The sequence below is a fragment of the Volvox carteri genome (genome assembly GCF_000143455.1).
Source record: "Volvox carteri f. nagariensis unplaced genomic scaffold VOLCAscaffold_88, whole genome shotgun sequence".
Lineage (NCBI taxonomy): Eukaryota > Viridiplantae > Chlorophyta > Chlorophyceae > Chlamydomonadales > Volvocaceae > Volvox > Volvox carteri.
Window position 1 is genome coordinate 329,283 of NW_003307631.1, and position 18,266 is coordinate 347,548.

At 59.4% G+C, this 18,266-nt stretch overlaps 3 protein-coding genes across 3 annotated transcripts; 2 read left to right on the forward strand and 1 right to left on the reverse strand.

Annotated features, from left to right (window-relative positions):
• Positions 1–375: 375 nt before the first annotated feature.
• On the reverse strand, positions 376–4,308 carry VOLCADRAFT_99480 (uncharacterized protein; the record flags this gene model as incomplete). Its single annotated transcript, XM_002958211.1, has 6 exons — positions 376–1,054; positions 1,410–1,792; positions 2,124–2,249; positions 2,614–2,749; positions 3,082–3,541; positions 3,990–4,308. 6 exons carry the CDS (start codon positions 4,306–4,308, stop codon positions 376–378), a joined length of 2,103 nt encoding a protein of 700 aa, XP_002958257.1.
• Positions 4,309–4,929: 621 nt separating this feature from the next.
• Positions 4,930–10,446, forward strand: VOLCADRAFT_99481 (uncharacterized protein; the record flags this gene model as incomplete). Its single annotated transcript, XM_002958192.1, has 14 exons — positions 4,930–5,030; positions 5,126–5,232; positions 5,356–5,458; positions 5,871–5,975; positions 6,240–6,440; positions 7,096–7,534; positions 7,819–7,875; positions 8,020–8,198; positions 8,466–8,538; positions 8,577–8,611; positions 8,901–9,082; positions 9,511–9,614; positions 9,847–9,952; positions 10,340–10,446. 14 exons carry the CDS (start codon positions 4,930–4,932, stop codon positions 10,444–10,446), a joined length of 1,899 nt encoding a protein of 632 aa, XP_002958238.1.
• Positions 10,447–11,883: 1,437 nt separating this feature from the next.
• Positions 11,884–16,903, forward strand: VOLCADRAFT_99482 (uncharacterized protein; the record flags this gene model as incomplete). The annotated part of the gene is made up of 7 exons (XM_002958193.1): positions 11,884–11,910; positions 12,135–12,255; positions 12,340–12,785; positions 13,423–14,218; positions 14,659–14,751; positions 16,268–16,377; positions 16,823–16,903. 7 exons carry the CDS (start codon positions 11,884–11,886, stop codon positions 16,901–16,903), a joined length of 1,674 nt encoding a protein of 557 aa, XP_002958239.1.
• Between the last annotated feature and the right edge of the window lie 1,363 nt (positions 16,904–18,266).

Below are 18,266 nucleotides of genomic sequence, written 5' to 3' on the forward strand. Positions count from 1 at the left end.
CCAACAACGAACAGTCCACCCAAGATTTGAAGTGCTGAAGTCGCAACCGCGTTGGGTTTACTTGTCTGTGTTGAACGGGGCATCGTGCAGTAGCCATAAACCTCTCCCTGACGACACACATACATACACGCACACAAACACACGCACACACACACAAACACTGCTACGACAGTGAGTCTAGGGCCTACATCGCGAGTCCACCCCCGGCCTGCTCCGGCCCCACCCGGGCATTCTCCATCCCGACTGACCGACAGACCGACCGACCGACTCACCCCACACCTCCACCTCGACTACTGCACTGCGGAGCTGGTTCGCACCCCCCCCACAGCCCCCCCCCAGCTGCCGGCATCATGGCGCCCTCGGGAGGCCAGGACGTCATTTGGGCCCCCCGGCAGCCGCCAACGGAGCCGCTGCAACGGCAGCGGCCGCAGCCAGCGCAGCTGTATCCGTGCTGGTGGCGGCCGAGGCCGCGGCCAACGCCTTCGCCTTTTTCGCCCTCCGCCTCTGGGAGGACCCCTTCTTGTACTTGTTCTTCCGGTTCTCCGGCGCCACCGCCCTGGTGGCCGCCGCCGGGTCAGCCGGCTGAGGCTGAGGCTGCGGCTGCGGCTGCGGCTGCGGCTGCCCCCCTGCCCCTCCCCCGCTGTGCTCCCCCGCCTGCACCTGCTCCTGGCCCTCCCCGGTCCTAGGTGCCGCCGCCACCCCTGCACCGGCCGTCGCCAAGGTGCCGCACTGCAACCCCCCCTCCACGTACTCCATTGCATCCGGGTCATCGTCCACATCCACACCGTAATCAGACTCGTCCCCCTCGGCATCGAACACATCAACATCGTCGTACATGGCCAGGACCTCCGCCGCGGGATCAGGGCCCCCTAAAACACCCCCACCACCCCCACCCCCACCAACAGTACCCCCCCCACCCCCACCCCCACCCCCACCAACAGTACCCCCACCACCTAAATCTCCATCCACAGTCGCTTCCTGCGCAACAGCGACCGCCTTCTTTCTCTTCCTCTGAGCTTTCCGTCCCGCGTTATTGCGCCGCCGCTTCTTTGTGCTTCCGGCCGCGGCGGTGTCGGGTGACGTCGGGGCCCCCGCGGGCGGCACCTGCAGTGCGGGCCCTGCCGCGGTGCCGGTGGTGGCTGCAGAGGCAGTGTCACCGCGGGCTCGCGTGTGCGGGCTGAGATCAGGTGCCCTGGATCCCCCAGGACAACTGCCACCAGCAGTGGCAGCAGTAGCAGTAGCAGTAGCAGGAGGTGACGCAATTGCCGGCGTTGGACTGCCATCAGCTGCCGCCGTACTGGACCTGGCTCAGCGACACAGCAGCCAGCATGCGCAGTGTCTCAAGTAAGGTTTTACGGCAATTCAATGGTTGATTCGCAATATTAGCATTACAGAGCTGCACCACTCACTTTTTCTTTCGCTTCTTCCGTTTCTTCCGCTCCGCCACCAGCGGCACGTCCGCCGCCTTCGCCACCACCGTACCCGCCGCCTCCGTCGCCACAGCCGCCGTTCCCCCCGCTACAGCCGTCTCCCCAACCGCAGTCCCCGACCCCGCCTTCTCCGCCGCCTTTGCTGCCGCAAGCCCCGACACCACCCTCTCCAGCGCCACTGCCGAGCCAAAGGGTGTCGGTCGACCCCATGCCTTCCGCGCCAGTGTCACCTGCTGCCCCTGTCTCCTGGGCAGCATCACCAGCTTCCACACCAGGGAGTACCGGGGTCGGCCCAGTGCGGCCCGGGAGGGGGGACTCAGGCGGTGCAGGATGTCCTGATCAAGCAACACGGCCCGGTAGGCCTGGTTGGGAGAGGGAAGAGGTGTAGGGGCGGACGAGGCGAGGAGAAAGGGGGTTGGGGGGTGGTCTTGTGTACGTCATGGTGAAAATGTGGCTGGGCGTTGGTTCGGGAGTAGCTAAGGGTGGGTGGAAAGGTGATCGAAAACACGGGCGGGAAGCACAGCAGCTGCCTGGCAAGTGAAGGACAACTGCAGACGCAGTCCGAGCAGCCCAACCTCCTGCCACACCCCCACCCCCACCCCCAACCCCACCCCAACTGGAGGAGCTCGCCCGTGCAGCTCCGAAGTACGTCCACCCTCCAGCGCCACCTCCCCCTTTCCTCTCCCAGCTCACCTTGGGTCTCACCACCACTCCGCAGTCACTGGGTGTGTCAAGGAACAAGGTCTCCGCGCCCCACTCGCGCTCCCAGCTGCGGTTGAGGTACAGCAGCAGACTCAGGAACAGCGGCCGACCGGGCTCCTGTCGGGCCGGGGGGGGGGGTGAGGGGCGGAGGGGAGGGGAAGGGAAGCAGGCCACACGTAAGCGGTTGCTCAGTCCCTGGGAGCCCAAGGGGGAGGGAAGGGCGGGAATCGGGAAGACACGCAGGAGCACAGGAGGGAGGAGGGAGGAGGGGAGCGGGTTGCACAGCGACACGAGCGGTAGTGCGGAGTGACAAAGCGAGATGTTGTACATACGGATAGGCAGTTGCCGTACAACCGAGACGCGGAACCAGCCGAATGAGGCTGTCCAAGGTCGTCCAGTTCGAACTGGGTCCGAGTACGAACGTCGTTTGCCTGGGGACCCACACCAACGTTATCTGCTGCGTCGTACCCGATTAACGTACTGCCCGTACGCCAGTGTCCATGGGGACGGGTACGGCAATGTTGACGGATCCGCGTCCACATGCCATGAATACGTGTCGCCGTACACTGCGGCATTTGCCACGAACCTGCAGCGACATCTCCCAATCCCCCAGGGGGCTGAATGTGATCGGAACGAAAACCGTTATACGTGGCGGCCGGGCAGGGGAGCGGGTACGGCGGGGAGGGTGGGTGAGGGTTTCGGGGGGACACGACACAGCAGCCTTCTTATTCCGTACTGCAGTACAGTACACAAGCGGGATGCCAGAGGCGAACCCTGTTGTTACCCCGGGGGGTACCGATAACCCGAACTCCTCCTTCGCCCTCGACTTGGCCCACCTGGCAAATGACAAATAACGACTCAAACGTAATGCCACCCATTCCCACCCCGCATTCGCCTCCCCTCTCCCCCCACCTCCCTTGCAGCCCCAGCCTCCTGCGGCCCCACTCACTGGTTGCAATCCACGCTGAGCCCGGGAGGCGCTGAATCGTCCGCCGCCTCCTCCCCAGCGTCCGCCCCCCTCCCAGCCGCCATGACCATGTCCCCGTCGCCTGCTGCCGCCGCCCCGTCTTCCACGCCTAACTGCTCTTCTCCCAAATTCCCCCCGTCATGCTGCCGCACTCCCTTGCACTTGCCCGAGGTCTGGATCTGGATCAAATCCTGGTTTTGGTTTTGGATTTGAACCTGGGAAGTGCATTGGTTCTGGATCTCGTCCGAGGGCATGTGGGCAATGAGGTAGTCTGGGTACAGCAGCTGCAGGCGGCTCTGCACCTCCACTCTTGCGGCTAGGGCGGTGGCGGCCAGGTGCCGCAGCCACTCGCCTCGTAGCCCCCAGGTGGGGTCCGCATCAGCCCTGTCCCGAGTGGCTCGCTCCCACTTGTCTCCGGGGGGGGGCATCTTGGGGTCCCAGTCTGGAGGGGGCCCACGGGGGGAGGGAAGAAAGAGGGGTGTGCGGGTGTTTGTGTACGTTTTAAGTTAATCTGAGCAGCGATACGGGAGCAGGCCGAAGTCCCATGTGTGTGTATGTATGTGTGTGTCCGGGGAACACCACAGGGAGGTTCAGGGGGGTTAGTGGGGTGGGGTGGGGGGCCTTGGGGGTGTGGTTTCTGGGTTGGGGTCTGTGAGAAGTCAGCGAATTCGGGGTCCGGGAGTTTGGGGGGTTGAATCGACCAAGTGGCGGAGGTGCAGGTGAGGATAGTGACGTGCGGAGGGGGAGCAGGGTGCAGTGCTGGGGAGAGTTTGGGGATTCGGCAAGTGAGTAACGGATCATCATCTGATACGGCAAGTGCCAAGGCCTGGAGAAGGTTCTACTCCGAGATTGCCCGCCGGCCTGCATGTTCAAAGGCCCCTAATACACACCTGGCTGGGTTATGAACTCCAGCAGCTCCTTCCGCTCCGGCTCGTCAATGAAATCGTCCAGCACGACCAGGTGGGCCTTATCTACCCGCGCGGCACCGGTGGAATCCGGCACGATGCAGGCGTCCAGGGTCAGGTTGAGGGCCACCCGCGTACTGCTGGGCCGCCAGGAGGTGGCGTGAGTTGCGATAGGCCGTAAGTTGAGGGGATTGAAAGGGGCCGGGTTTGCGGAGGAGGAAGGGCCAGCATTGGCTACGGTGAGGACCGCGTTCCCTGGTGGCTTTTGAGTTGATGTCAGCCCTGATGATGCTGCGTCCTTCATGGTTGCCACGGCAACGTAGCAGCCAGCGGCTAGTTGGAGAGGGAGAGAAGCTGTCCGCTATTGTGTGTGTCCGTAAGCCAGAGGTAAAACGTTAATCGGAAGTTCCAATTTCATGTAGGGACATGAAGACCAGATGCGTCACACGCTCTCGGTGTGCCTCCCGACGTTGCTGCCTCGGAACGCTCCGGACAATAGAAGCACGATTAATTTCATGCTATTCAATAATGAAACATATGCTCGTCTATACTGATTTCATCATTGCATGTATTCCTTACAGCTGAAGAAGGTGCTGCTAACGTGCGCTGAAGTAACCTGCTGCGAGCATGCGATATGGCAATAATAAAAATAGAAAACGTATGCATTTACCATCTGTTGCGAAAGTTCATAAAAACAGGAGTGCAGGGAGTGCAGGGAGCATGCAAGGACTACGTCATGAAGCGCCATAAGAAAGCATGTTCTCTGCAACACTTGGCTAAATATTTCTTCAAAATTTCTTGGCTAAATGTATATTTGAAAGAGCAAGACTTCCTCACTGCAAAGTTTGTTCCACAGGCTGATGTTATGCGATAACTCGATCACAGTGTAATCATTATCAGCTAATAGTATTTTAAATTTGGGAATATGGATATTCTACAGCAAATTGATAGCATACCAGATCCCGTCGTGGCTGACAAAGCCTGTAAAGCTGTTCAAGTCCTACGCAGAACATGCGCGCTGTATCCGTGAGTCCTGGCGGTCTTACCCCCATTTTGTGGAGGGAAATATCTTCCTCACAAGCGGTTCTTGCACCCTTGCTGGCACATGGTTTACATCGCAGGCTTGACAAAATTGCTTTCAGTTTCAATGGAGGCAAGGATTCAACGGTTTTACTACATTTATTGCGTGCCGCTGTGGCCCAGCTGGAAAATTGCACCGATTTGGGGGGTGCGTGTCGAACCCCTTGAACTGAAACCCTTGTTCCTGGCTCGTTGTGGGGATGACACCGGCTTCTGGGGTCCGCAGACACCCATGCAACTGACAATCCACCTTCTCCCCCTCTTTGCCCAGGACTGGGGGGTATCAAAAGCTTCTATTTCTGCAATGACGACGACTTCCCCGAGGTCAAGGACTTCGTGCAGCGTACTGATGCAGAGTGCGTGCAGAGCGTGGGGTGAGGCTGGAACGCCAAACTTGTCCAGTTTACAATCCGGTCGGTGCTTCTCTAGGGTGCGGGTACTGCTGGGCAGGACGAGACGGCCGTGGTTGCCCCTGGTCCGGAAGGGAGATCGCGAGGCCTCCTTGTTATTTCTCCCCTCCCTGTCTTCCCCCTTCTGCGCAGCCCTCCATGGATGCTCCCCCGCCTTGCCCGCCCCCTTGGTTGACCCACCGACACGCTGACCCTACGAGTGAATACTTGGTCGCCTCCCTAGTCACAAGCCCTACCAGCTGCGCTTGCTGGCCCCCTGTGCTCCCTACTCAACCCGGCACGATGCGGCGCAACCCCATAATACAACATAATAATTACTGTAATTATTTGTATAATAATGTAATATTAGTAAAATATGACAATAATGTGTTTCCAGGTACGGCCTGTGTGTGGAGTACCTGCGTCTGTCCGACTTCAAGCGGGGCCTGTGTGAGTACCTGGACAGGACGGGAGTGATGGCCATTGTGCTGGGGACAAGGAGGTGAGGAAGAGGGGGGAGGGGGAGGGATCTGGGCAGCGGCGACAGTCCGTGGGGAGGCGGGGAGTGATGGCGGGGAGGAGGAGCTGGCAACATCACATCAAGCGGTGCACACACGCGCACATATAGACAGACAGACAGACAGACATGTAAATACCCCAGGGCTATACCAAACTGGGACCTAAGGGCCCGCGAGCCATAGCAACCAGCATCACCACCTGCACAAGACCGTCCAATTGTGCCGTGCTGTGTCGTACTGCCGTACAGGGGCGATCCCAATGGCGGTAACCAGGACTGCTTCTGCCCCAGCAGTGACGGCTGGCCGCCCTTCATGCGGGTCAACCCCATTATTGACTGGACGTATCACGACGTTTGGGTGTTCCTACGAGCCACCCACGTGCCGTACTGCAGTCTGTACGACCACGGGTACACATCACTGGGCGGCACGGGAAACACGCTTCCGAACAGGTGCGTGTCTCAAAGCGTGCGTGTCTGTGTATGTGATGGAGAACGCGGCGGGGAACAGATGAGGTGAGGTGAAGCAGTTTTGTGGAGTTACGGGTGTTGTACGATTGCTGGGAGCACGGGGGGGCCATATGCGAGTGTGTGTTGGAGGGGGCAGGGGGGAGGGGGGTGAATTTGGACGTGGATACCGGGGCCCATGGCCTGACCGTCCCCTCACCTCCTCTGCTCCAAACCCCCCTTCCATCTCGTTGTGTCCCTCTCGCCACTTTACTCTTTCCGTCTGCCCCTGTCTGTCCGTCTGTATGTCAGTCTCTGGACTCTGGTCAGTGTTCCCCAGACACACGACTTCGCGACCCTGCCCCGGGTCGTCTCCTAGGTACAGGACCTGTTAACCGCAGGACCCCGCAGGGGTTACATCTTCATGAAATGACCTCTCAAGTGACTCCTTGCGTCTGCATGTATATCCTCTTGTCGTATGTCGTATGTTGAACTCTCTCTCCCGCCCTCACTCGCGCTTTCCCCCGCCGGGCGTTGTTACAAGCTTGTGTTGCCCTGCCCTCCCTGGATTTTCCCTCCTCCCTCCTCCTCCCTATTCCACATCCCCCCGGGTCCCCCTCTTCCCCCACCTCCCCAATCGGCCCTCCCCCCCACCCCTCAGTGCCCTGCGGAGCTCCGACGGCAGTTACGAGCCCGCCTACAAGCTGGCGGATGGGCGGCTGGAGCGAGTGGGGCGAGTGCACCCGGCCACACACAAGCAGGCGGCAACTCGGCACTCGCACCTGCACCCCCGTACACCACTTGCCAGCTCAAAGTGCCCGGGAGCGGTCCCGGGTCAGGAAGACAGCACCCACCCCCAGAAGGCGCAAATCGAAGGACAGCAGCAAACTGACGGGCTCGGCGAGGAGGGGACGGAGGAGGAGGGGGATGCGCGGCGGGGCGGCGGAGGGGCAGGAGGGGACGGTGCTGCACGAGAAGCGGGCTCGTCGTTGGCGACCAGCGGTGGTGGTGGGGCGGCAGGTGGTGGTGGTGGTGGTGGTGGTGGTCTGACTCACAGCGCCGCGATCGTTATCATCGGGGACGAGCTTCTGTCTGGCAAGGTGGGTGGGTAGGGGAGAGGGAGTGGGGGGTCGGGGCCCCTCTGGGCTCGCTTGCGATTATCATCACAATGTTCACTATGACTCCTCCCCCCGCACCCTCACTCGTCACGAATCCCTTACGAGCCAAGCGAAGGTCCGCTGTGCTCCGGAACCCCAGCCGACACACACACACACACACACATCCCACCAACTCCCCCGGTCCTCTTGTCGCCTCGTGTCTCTCGGCCGGCCCCGCCTCCTCCCTCCCAACGTCCCCTGGCTGCTACTGCCCCTGCTGCCCCCAGGTCGAGGATGTGAACGCCCGCTTCCTTTGTCGCGAGCTGAGGTCCCTGGGCTGGCAGGTGGGGGCAGGTGGTTGCGAGGGGTAAGGAGCTGAGTCCGCGGACGTTGTGCCACTCATTCTCGGTACCTCCCTCAACCAAGTCAACAACAACGTTTCCCTTCCCCCCTCCCCCCCTTACCGGGTCCCCCGCCACACACACCAGGTGACACGTGTGGTGTTTGTTCCGGATGACGTGGATGAGATTGCCTCGGCGGTTCGGGCGCTGGCGGCTGTGGTACAGCTGGTGATTACGGCGGGGGGCATAGGGCCCACACTGGATGACGTCACCATGCAGGCAAGCAGATGCGGGGTTAGGGGTCAGGGCGGGGAGCAGCGCAACGTGTGAGGGAGCCGGGTGCTGGAGCAACAGTTAGGGAGGAGGGATAGAGTGGGGAGGGGGCGCCGGGGGCCGTGTGAGCTGCGGGAATGGACTCAGTGAGGGCTGGGGGGTGCAGGGGGCGGGGGCTTGATGTCGTGTGGATGAGGATGGGCTTTGTGACGTGGGGTGTGTAGGGTGTGAATTCTCCTGCCAAGCTGTGCCCTGGCCAGTTGAGTCTCCTCCACCCCGGGGTCCTCCACCCCTTCGAACCGTGTTCGCTCCCTCCGCAGCCTCGTCTCGTTGTCACTGCCCCTGGCGGCACTCCTCACTGCCCCCGCCCCCCCTTCGCTTCACTCGCTCGTGGTTCGTTTTCCCCCCCCCCCTTCATGTGGGCCCTGCAGGGTATCGCACGAGCTGTGGGGCAGCCCCTGGTCAGGTACCTCAATGACATACATACATACAGACCAGACAGACATACCGTCTTACAGAGTTATACATAAAGATTTAAAATGTCTTAGATTTAAAGGAGATGTATACACATACAACCATACAGACAGTCAGACAGACTGAGGGAATGATACAGTCATTCCGACATACATACATACATACATACATACATACATACATACATACATACACACATAAAGGCGTCCTTCTTCTTCCTTCCCCCCAATGTTGCTGTTGCTGCTGTCCCCGCCCCCTCTTCTTCCCAATGCCCCTTTGAGGCTCCCCGCACTGGTTGAGAGGCTGTCCTCCTACTTCGGCGGTCCGGCGGCCCTGAGTGAGGCCCACCTCAAGATGGCTGAGGCGCCCCAGCACACGGAGCTAATTGACTACACACTGCCGTACAGCGACCATGTGTCCAAGTTCCCCCTGATGAGGGTTAACAACATCTACGTGCTGCCGGGTGGGTTGGGGGGATCGGGTGGTTGGGGGGTCGGGTGGAATAGGATTTGGCCCCCAGCGGGGCGGGGCGGGGCAAGGGAGTCCCGGTACAGCCGGGTGCCTGGTGCCCCTAACCTGAGCTCCCACCCTAGGACGTGCAAGGGGGCGGATAGGGGGCGGCGGGGCATTAGGAGGGGGGGAGAGGTAATGGGGGGGTTCATTGAGTGGCAGTGGGCGGCGGTGGTTAGTGATGAGGGCTGGTGAATGGGTGGGAAGGGTAGGGGAGCCAGCGGTGTTAGACGAGTGTGTCAGTCCGTCCGTCAGTCGGTCGTGATCGGGCGAGTGTAGCGGGCAATGAGCCCCTCCCCCGTGGGCCGTGTAGCTTCCGCCGTACCGCCCGCTCTAAGCCCTGATGGGGAGGGGGTGTCTGGCTGCCCGGGCCCTGTGCAGGTGTCCCCTCGCTGCTGGTTCAGAAGTGGAACGCCCTCAAGCCCCGGCTGCAGGAGGCGGCTCTGGCGCCCTTCAGGAATGCCACCCTAAGACTTTCTGTCAAGGTACGGAGGCGCCCGTTGGGGGCGGGGGCGGGGGCGGGGGCGGGGAGCTGACGGAGGGGGCTGAGTGCTNGCAGGCTGGGTGGCCGTTGTGTGGGTGGGGCCGTGCAAAGGTAGGGATGCGGGCGCATGTGACCACCATGAGCGCCGTCCGCCGGTGGCTTCACCCCTTCACCCCGTTACCCCACAACACCCGGGGCTCCCGATTCCTCCTGCCCTATGTACGGCACTGCAGGACGAGACCACCATAGCCCCGGCGTTAGTGCGGGTGGCCTCCAGCCACGGTCTGGATGTGGCGGTGGGGTCGTACCCGGTGGACCAGGGGATCATCATCACACTGGGTGAGGGGGTGAGGGGGGTGAGGGGGGAGTTCTGGTGCTTCCCTGGCTAGACACACTCCTGCAGCTTCCAGACCGTGCGCACACGACCCTAGGGTGGCGGTACTCCTCCCCCCTCGCTGGCCTTGCCCTCGGGTCCTAGCTTGACCCCTTTGCTCTGCTGCACATGGTCTGATTTCATATTTCACTCCAATCGGCTAGATCCCCACCTTGCCGTCGCCTCACCTCGGCCATGTTTTCAGTCCATATTGTTTTCACATAACGCGTCACTTCCTGATTAGCTGATTTCCCGTTAGCCATTAGCACACGTCATCAGTGTGGAGTTATTCGACCTACGTTATTTACGTTGGGTTGTTGCGGTTGTCCTCCGCCTCCTGTCCCGAATCGCAGACAGCAAAAACTCCGAGAAGCTGGAGGCGGCCATTGCAGAGATCCAGCAGCTGCTGCCCGGGGAGGCGGTGGTGGCGCTGGAGAGGGATGTGGACTCCCTGGCGTGAGGGGGAGGAGGGGGGCAAGCGGTGGGGGAGGGGGGAGGGGCAGCGGAGGGAGGGAGAAGGGGAGGAGAAGGGGAGGGAGAGGGGAGACTGGCAGTCGGGTGCGGCTAGGGAGGCAGTACGGCGGCGTGCAGGTCCTTGTATGCTGTATTGCGCGGGGGTGCTGGTGGTGGTGGTGGTGGTGCTTTTTGGTGTTCCTATGCTGCTGCTGGTACTCGGTGAAGCATCTCGTGCAGCCGAGTAGCCACTTACCGGCTGCCGGGCCGCTGAAAGCTGAGGCATGGGGCTGGTGAGACTCTCCGCTGGATACCGATGTGCCAACATCATGCGAGTCCTAAAGCCCCCCCTCCCCAACAGCCAGCTTAGTGCGTGGGGACTAGGTAGGGCCTAGGGTGGACGGGGTATGAGGGTCCTTCGTTCGGCGCACGTTGCCACTTAGGCGGTGGCATGGGAGAGAGAGAGGTCAAGGAGTCAAGGGCAGTGGGATATGCGGCCCGGCCTGTTGGCCTGCTGGTTTCGGACTGTTGAGTGCCGCTGCTGGGAGCCCAAGGGCTGTAGGAGGAGGTGAAGGGAGTCCGAAGTGCTGCACTGCACGGAATCGCAAGCACGCGAGACCCCCCGGCAACTCTACCAGGCTGGTATCGTGTTTCGCAACAACATATTGGACAGATTGACGTTTGAACACGTCTGACTTAACAGCAGCTGGAGGAGAGAAGCACGTGATAAAGATAGAATTCACAAAAGCCAGTTCGCTTCCTTATCATTTCGAAACTTTAGACGTTCAGATCTCTTGGTTTGCCGAACAGCCAAATTGGTCTCTAATTCCGTTGCTTGTAGGTTGGTCGTTGAGAAGCTAATCCGTTTTCAGCATTCCGGTTCGCTCCGCACTTCGCTTTGGTCGGAAATGGCCCTTGCGAAACTCCGACACTGCAATTACGAGAACTTGGTGTCATTTTTTAGCAGACCAGTCTACTACGAGTTTAAGTATGCGGTGCCTGAAAGCTCACCTTTGCACAGAAATAAAGTTGCGTAAAGGACATGAGGTTCACTAAATGGCCGTTGTGCGAGTAGGCTATCTGCTAATCCAGGCAAACGTCGGTTGTTCTCATGGCAGCTCAGGAATGTCCCTCGCGCCGTACAAAGGGCAATCCCAAACTAAGGCATCATCAACTAAGACATATTACTAGCTACAATTACTGGCAGTTTTGTCGCCCGCGGCGAACCTGCGCATCGCGAGCTGACCATCCCGTGCCACCTTCTCCGCCGTGCCTGGGCCTGAGCTGCGCTACCTGGAGAATCGCAAGAGACCATGGAGCTACCCTCGTCCAATGCAACGGCTCGGGGTCCGTTGGTGGCCAGCCTGCAGCTGTCCTTGACACGGCCGTACAAAAGTCCCCGGGCGTTCAGCACCTTTCCTGGGTTGGCTTGCAGGCGGAAGAGATGCCCGCGGATATGGACCCAAGCTCGGTAAGGGAAGCAGCTCCTTGCAGACCGGCGTTGGGTCGTGAGGTGGACAGCTGGTGTAGAGTCCGGTAACTGTTGGAGGGGAGTGGCCAAGCTTGAAGCCCCTTATTTCCCTCCATGCTTGCACCCAATAGCCCTTTACCTCCGTCGCACTTGGGCTCCCCCACCCTGACCCCGGCCCTGACCCTGGCCCTGACCCTGGCCCGCCAACACATGAGCGCACACAGGTTCACCTGGCGGTGGAGATGCTGGAACGGCTATACGACGTGCCACTGGTCGCGCCCCGCGTCTGCCTTAGAGCAGCTCGGCTGCGCCGCCACCTCGGCGCCGCGACCGCTGACCGCGGAGGTGGGGACTCCGCTCTCCGGGCACAACAGCCCGCGGCGGCACCACCAGCTGGGCATTCGGCACCGGCATCCCGTCCCCCACCAGGTTCTCAGCAGCTGCAGGCAGCAGGCGGACTCAACACAGCAGCCCTGGAGCCGGTGCCACATCCCTTGCAGCAGCAGCAGCAGCAGCAGGAGGAGGAGGAGGAGGAAAAGTTGCAGCAGTACCAGCAGCCGAGGCAGGGAGTATCAGGTCCAGACACGCAAGTCATGTGGGACGGGTCAAGTAGGGAGGAGGATGCACTGGATGTGGAGGCAGAGGACAACGAGGCAGGAGGAGGTCCTAGCCGCAGGGAAGTGGAGGGGGAGGGGGAGGGGGAGGGGGAGGGAGAAATATCGTCGCCATCATCGTCATCGTCATCGTCATCGTCGCCAGGGCGGATTGTGACCACCGACCCACGGGACTTCCCCTCACTGCCACCTCACCGCCTGGCAACCCTCTTGCTGGACTGCGCGTCCAATAAGGTGCCACTGCGCGTCTCTGTCGTACAGGTACGGCACGGCGCGTTGTACGTTTGTCGTCAAATTGTAGAAGTGGGTTGATAAAGTGAGTTGGGGTTCAGGAGATACCGTATTTTGGGGTGTATGTGGGCCACTACTGCTGGCGGCAGCGGATAGCAAGGTGATCATCAATGTGCGCGATGGCGAGCAGCAGCATCCCTTTCATATCACGTCTCGTCATGTCACTCCCCAACTGGCCGACGCCCCTTGCAAGTGCCACTCTCCAGTCCTGTGACGACCCCCCAATACCCCCCCCCGGTCCCTCCCTGGTGTATTGCCTTCACACGGGCCGTACATGGTTCACCCTTCCACAACGTGGCTCTACATAATACTAAACAAGTCGTTCGTCACAGTGGTGTCGTACAGGGCGTCAGAGCTGACGGCGGACGAGCTGATTTCTGTCCTGGATGGGTTGGCGAGGTACAGCTTCACGTCCAGGCCGCTGCTCAGCACCGGCACCAGTACTGGCAGCACTGCTCCGGCAGTGCCTCCAGCGCGGCGCAGGGCCGGTGATGCGGCTCCCCGAACCAGCGGTCGCGGCAGCTCCCGCTCTTCCTCCGCCTCCTCCTCCTCCCGCTCTTCCGGTTGGGCTGATCCCATACTGAAGGCTTTCCTCCTCCGCCTCCAGCACAACGAGCGCCCCTCACAACCGGCTGCAGATGCCGCCGCAGTGGTACCGGCCCCTGGGGCGCTGGGAACGAGGCCAGCAATCCGCCGCATCAATCGCACCAGCAGTAGCACCAGCAGTAGCATCACCGAGCCCGGTGAGGGCTCGGCCGATGGCACACTGAGGATAGCGTCTCTTGATCCGGCCCGGCTCGTCCAGCTGGTAGATCTGCTCGTCAAATTGGACGTACGGCCACCGGCGGGCTGGTTGGACAGCTTTCTAGAATGCTCGTCCCGGGTGGTCTCAAGGCTGCACGGCACGGACCTCGTACGTCTGCTGGACCTTCTGGTGGCACTGGCAACAGCGCCGGCGGCGGCATGGTGGGATGCCGTACTTGATACCTGGCCACCGGCGGGGCGCTCCCGTCTGCCGACTGCATTGTCGAAAGGGGGGGATGCCGTACAGCAGCCATCATCCATTGAGGTTAGGTGCGCCATCATGTACGGCATTCTAAGGCTGGGCTCGCTACGGCCGGCTGGTGCGCTACTGCCAGCGCGCCTTCGTAGCTGGGCCTTGGCGACAATGTACGACATTGCTCGGGCGGTGCTGGTTTCGGGGCAGCTTGCCGCTGCTGTGACTGCGCTGGATGGCGGGGCTGACGGCGTTTCAGCTGCAGGGACTGTACGGCTCAGCGCGTCGGCGGTTTCCCCGGATGCACCATCACCTCCTCCACCTCCACCCCATGCAATCGCCCAGGCCTTGGCCTCCCTACCCGCGGTCCTACCCCAGAGCTCGCGGTGGGCCTCTACCCCCTCAGGTGCGGTCCAGTGCCGGTAGTCGGTGCAGCGGTGAAGTGATGTTCTCGGTGGAGCTCATGTGAGTGTGTAGAGAGGGGGACCGGGTAGCAGTGCGATGATGACCAGACGAGGTGCGCCACACTGTGCGCCATTTTGCTCTGCAGCACTTACAGCACTTACACACTCGCAACGCTTGCAGCGCGTTTCCTTCTTTTCTTTTTTTGTTTACTGTACCCATGTGGGGGGGGGCGACATGTGTCCCCATGTGCGCGCATACATACACACACATACATACATACAGGCATACACATGAGCTATGAGTTAGAAAAGCCTGCATGTCATTATGATACGCATTTGCACACCATGAAGATACATGCATAGAGTCTCCACGCTAGCACATACATACAGATGTGTGTACACACGTACGTACATGCACACAACACGCATGTTTGTTTTGCAGAAGGCGGGTGTGGTGTGCTGGCGGTGCTGGTGGCCGCGCTGGAGCCCCAGCTGCAGCAGCTGGGCCCCGAGCTGCTGGTGGAACTCTTAAGAGGTGAAGAGGGGGGGGGGTGCGGGTGCCTATCTGGGAAGTGAGGGAGGAGGTGCCGCAGGTAGGCCACCAGCGCTGGGTGAGGGGTCCCTATAACCGTGAAACAGCCTATCAATCATCAATATGTAGTATAGTTAAGGCGTATTTGCAATCCTTATGTTCATTCTCAACCACAACCCTGCCAAAGCCCAGGCATTATTTTTTGGCTCACCAACAGGGTTCGACACCCCGTACGGGGCCCGTAAGTGTTTGGCCTTTTTTCGGTATCCCCGTCAGGGCCCGTAGGACTTTTCGGTGGCTGCCGTAAGGATTTTGGGGCGCGAAGCGCCCCGTACGGGGCCGCCCCCGGACCGCCCGAAGGCCGGTTACGGTGGCTCCCGTAAGGATTTTAAGGATTTATAAGAGGCCGTACGGGGCCCTGTAGGGGAGAGGACGGACCATATAAAGGATAAGGCCACACACTTGGCAGACATAATTCATATTGCAATATTTAACTACACTTTTCATAATACTTTTATAGCTTCTGGTCCGTAACATCCAGCGATGGCAGACAATGAGTCACCAATAATATATGACGCAAATCCCAGCGTTAGGGCAAGCATGTATAGCACATATAAACGTTGTGCAACAGGGCCCCCAGGTCTCACTTACGTACCCTTGTCGGCCGCCCTCGGGGTGCGGCTGAACTGTTACCCGCTGGGGTGGCCTTGACTTCATTTCTACCTTTCTTTTGCCTTTGCCCTTTTCTGCTTGCTATATACCTCCTTGCCTTTAGGATTTCTTCCAAATTAAATTTTTCTTTCATTTCTTCCTCTGTACAGCATACGACAGTAACGCATACAGCACTACGGCAATTTCCCAGCTCGGTCTTCTGTTGGTTCTGTGCACCCTTGCCCTCGCGCAATTCTCCTCCTGGTCTTCTAGCCTTGGGCACTTACATGCACGCCATGCCACTACTCGGGACTTTCCTTTTCCCTCTACCTCTACTATCGCTGACTTTTTTCCTTTTGTTCCCGCCTTTCGGATGTCATCGTTGCTGCCGTCTACCCTGCTAAGGTAGGAAGCCGTTAGTAGAGCTGCACACCTTGTTTACGTTGTTTTGGGAGGGGGAGCGCTTTCCGCATCTTGCAATCACTTTGGGGGCTAACAGCAACTCGTAGCCAGAGGCGATCGGTTTACAATATCCCTAATCACGAGGTCACTACTACTATGTACGACACATCTCCGGCAGCAGCGAGCGCCCTTTGGCATAATGTCGGACATCAACGCACAGCTGCCACAGGACAGCCCCCGGTGGGGGTGTCGGTGAAAGTTTGCGCACCTGCGTTCTTGCTTTAGACACCGGCAGTTTGCAACTTTGGATATCGGCAGTTTTTTGTCTTGATTTTACACATGATGGTCATCCCTCGGAACCAGTTGCCGCACGTCCTCGTCTACCTGGCTTGGTGCACGCTTACCACTTTTGCCGCGTGTTCTCCATCTCCCTCCCTCCCTCCCTCCCTCTCTCTATCCCTCAAAGGTCTGGCCGCCTCCCGGCTCCACCCGGGTCCCCGCTTCCTACTGCTGCACGCCATGGTACTCAAGGGCCGGGCTGCACAGCGAGAGCTCTCACCATTGCAACTGCTGACGGTGAGGGGGCAGGTGATGGTGTGGTGGTGTATTGCTCGCATGCGGTGGGGATAAGGGTGCAATTTGATGTAACCAGCTAGCCTAAAGAACAGCCGCCGCATGGGTAGGGTCGGCTTGGTGCAGTTTGTAGTCAGTTGTTTTCATTTCGGGGGCCACACTCCCTCCCTCCCTTTCATGGTCCTTGTTGTGCTGATACCATCACATACTGACAATGCTACTGCTTACCCTACCCTATTATACCCTATCCTACCCTACCGTACCCTTCCCTACCTGAACCAGCTGCCTGTATCGTTTCCTGCACCCTTTCCCCATCCGCTCTAACACACCGCTGCTGCATGTGGCCGATATCTGATGCACGCTGCTGTGCGGCTGCTGTGTGGCTGGCTGAGGAGTGCTCGGGTGGGCCCCTGACATGCTGCTGGTTGGGGCGGCTCTCTGCACGCAGGCGGCCAAGTGCTATACCAAGCTGGGCCTGGCTGTCCGAGGTAGTGACAGGGTATCAGTAGCTGGTGGGGACCGCGTGTGAGGACCAGTGGAACAGTAGAGCAGTGCAGCAGTATTGTATTGTGGTTACAGTATTTCCGCCGCCGACGCGGCGGGTGCCCTCACGAGCCGTGAGGCTCCAGAGCACGCTGTTGACGCTCATCAAAAACCTCAGTAAGGAAAGTAGCGATTTTCCTCGGATTGGTATTAAGAAATACCTTGCGCATATCAGTATCTTCAACGTTAATCAGAAACCTATTACGCAACTCAGTATACGCCTCACACTCCATGAGCACATGATATTCATCCTCAACCTTACCCGACGTACAGACCTGACACGTACGGCACTCTCTCGGCCTATGGTGTCCTTTGTTGACCTCCAAAGGCCAACAACAAAGACGGAATTTGGCAACCATACGCAACTGGTTGACCGGCAAATAAACACGCAAATAGCCTGTGGGATCGGAGCCCTCTCTTGCTGGTGAAGGGGAGCCCATCCAGTTATGATACCTGCAAAGCGAAACCCCTTTACCTTGGAACACACGCGGATCACCCCCTTGGCTGAACTGATCCCAGTCACTTAAAAGGAACGCAGATAACCTCTCCAGAACCTCACCCACTCGAATCAACTGAGACGAGTATACATCTACCTTCTGAGAAACGGAGTCACACGCCGGCCACTCATGGCCCAACCAACGCAAAATGATGAGCACTTTAGACGACCAGCAATCCACTTTGAGATCAGACAGAAGAGCCAGACGGAGATCATCTACTAACACGTCATGATAGACCGACCCACGGGACTTGACTATCTTATTCCAGAAACACAACGCAAGGCGTAACCAAAAGTACTGCAAAGGCAACTGAGACAGCTCCCTGTACAACAGCTTGTAAGGTACCTGCTTGAGCCCAGCACAACGTAAACAGAAGTCACGCTGGACCTGGACCATACCATCTTCCAAAGCCAAATCAAAATATGACTTACCAGCGGGTAAAACACCTTTACCTAACCGCAGGACGGAAACAATCCTATCAGGACCCCAGACCTCAGCACCATAACAGAGAACCGAACGGACCTGGGTGTCGAACGCTTGAAGCCGAACGGCAGGAGCCCACACCCTGTTCTCATCCAACCGATTACTAAGACCGAACATAGCCCGTCGCCCTGCTTCCAAAAGTTCGTTGGCACAACTCGCAAACGGGGACGCAGGGCCCCAATAGAGACCCAAGTACCTAACGCGACCACACCAGTTAATAGGACTAGGAACAAGTAAACTACCAACCATGGGTGGGTGCCAAAGCGACCCATCAGTACGGAGAGGAAGCATGAGCCTCACCCCCTCAAACGCCCTCTTAACGACATCAACGGAAGCAGCCACAACAAGGGCCTCACATTTCCGAACGTT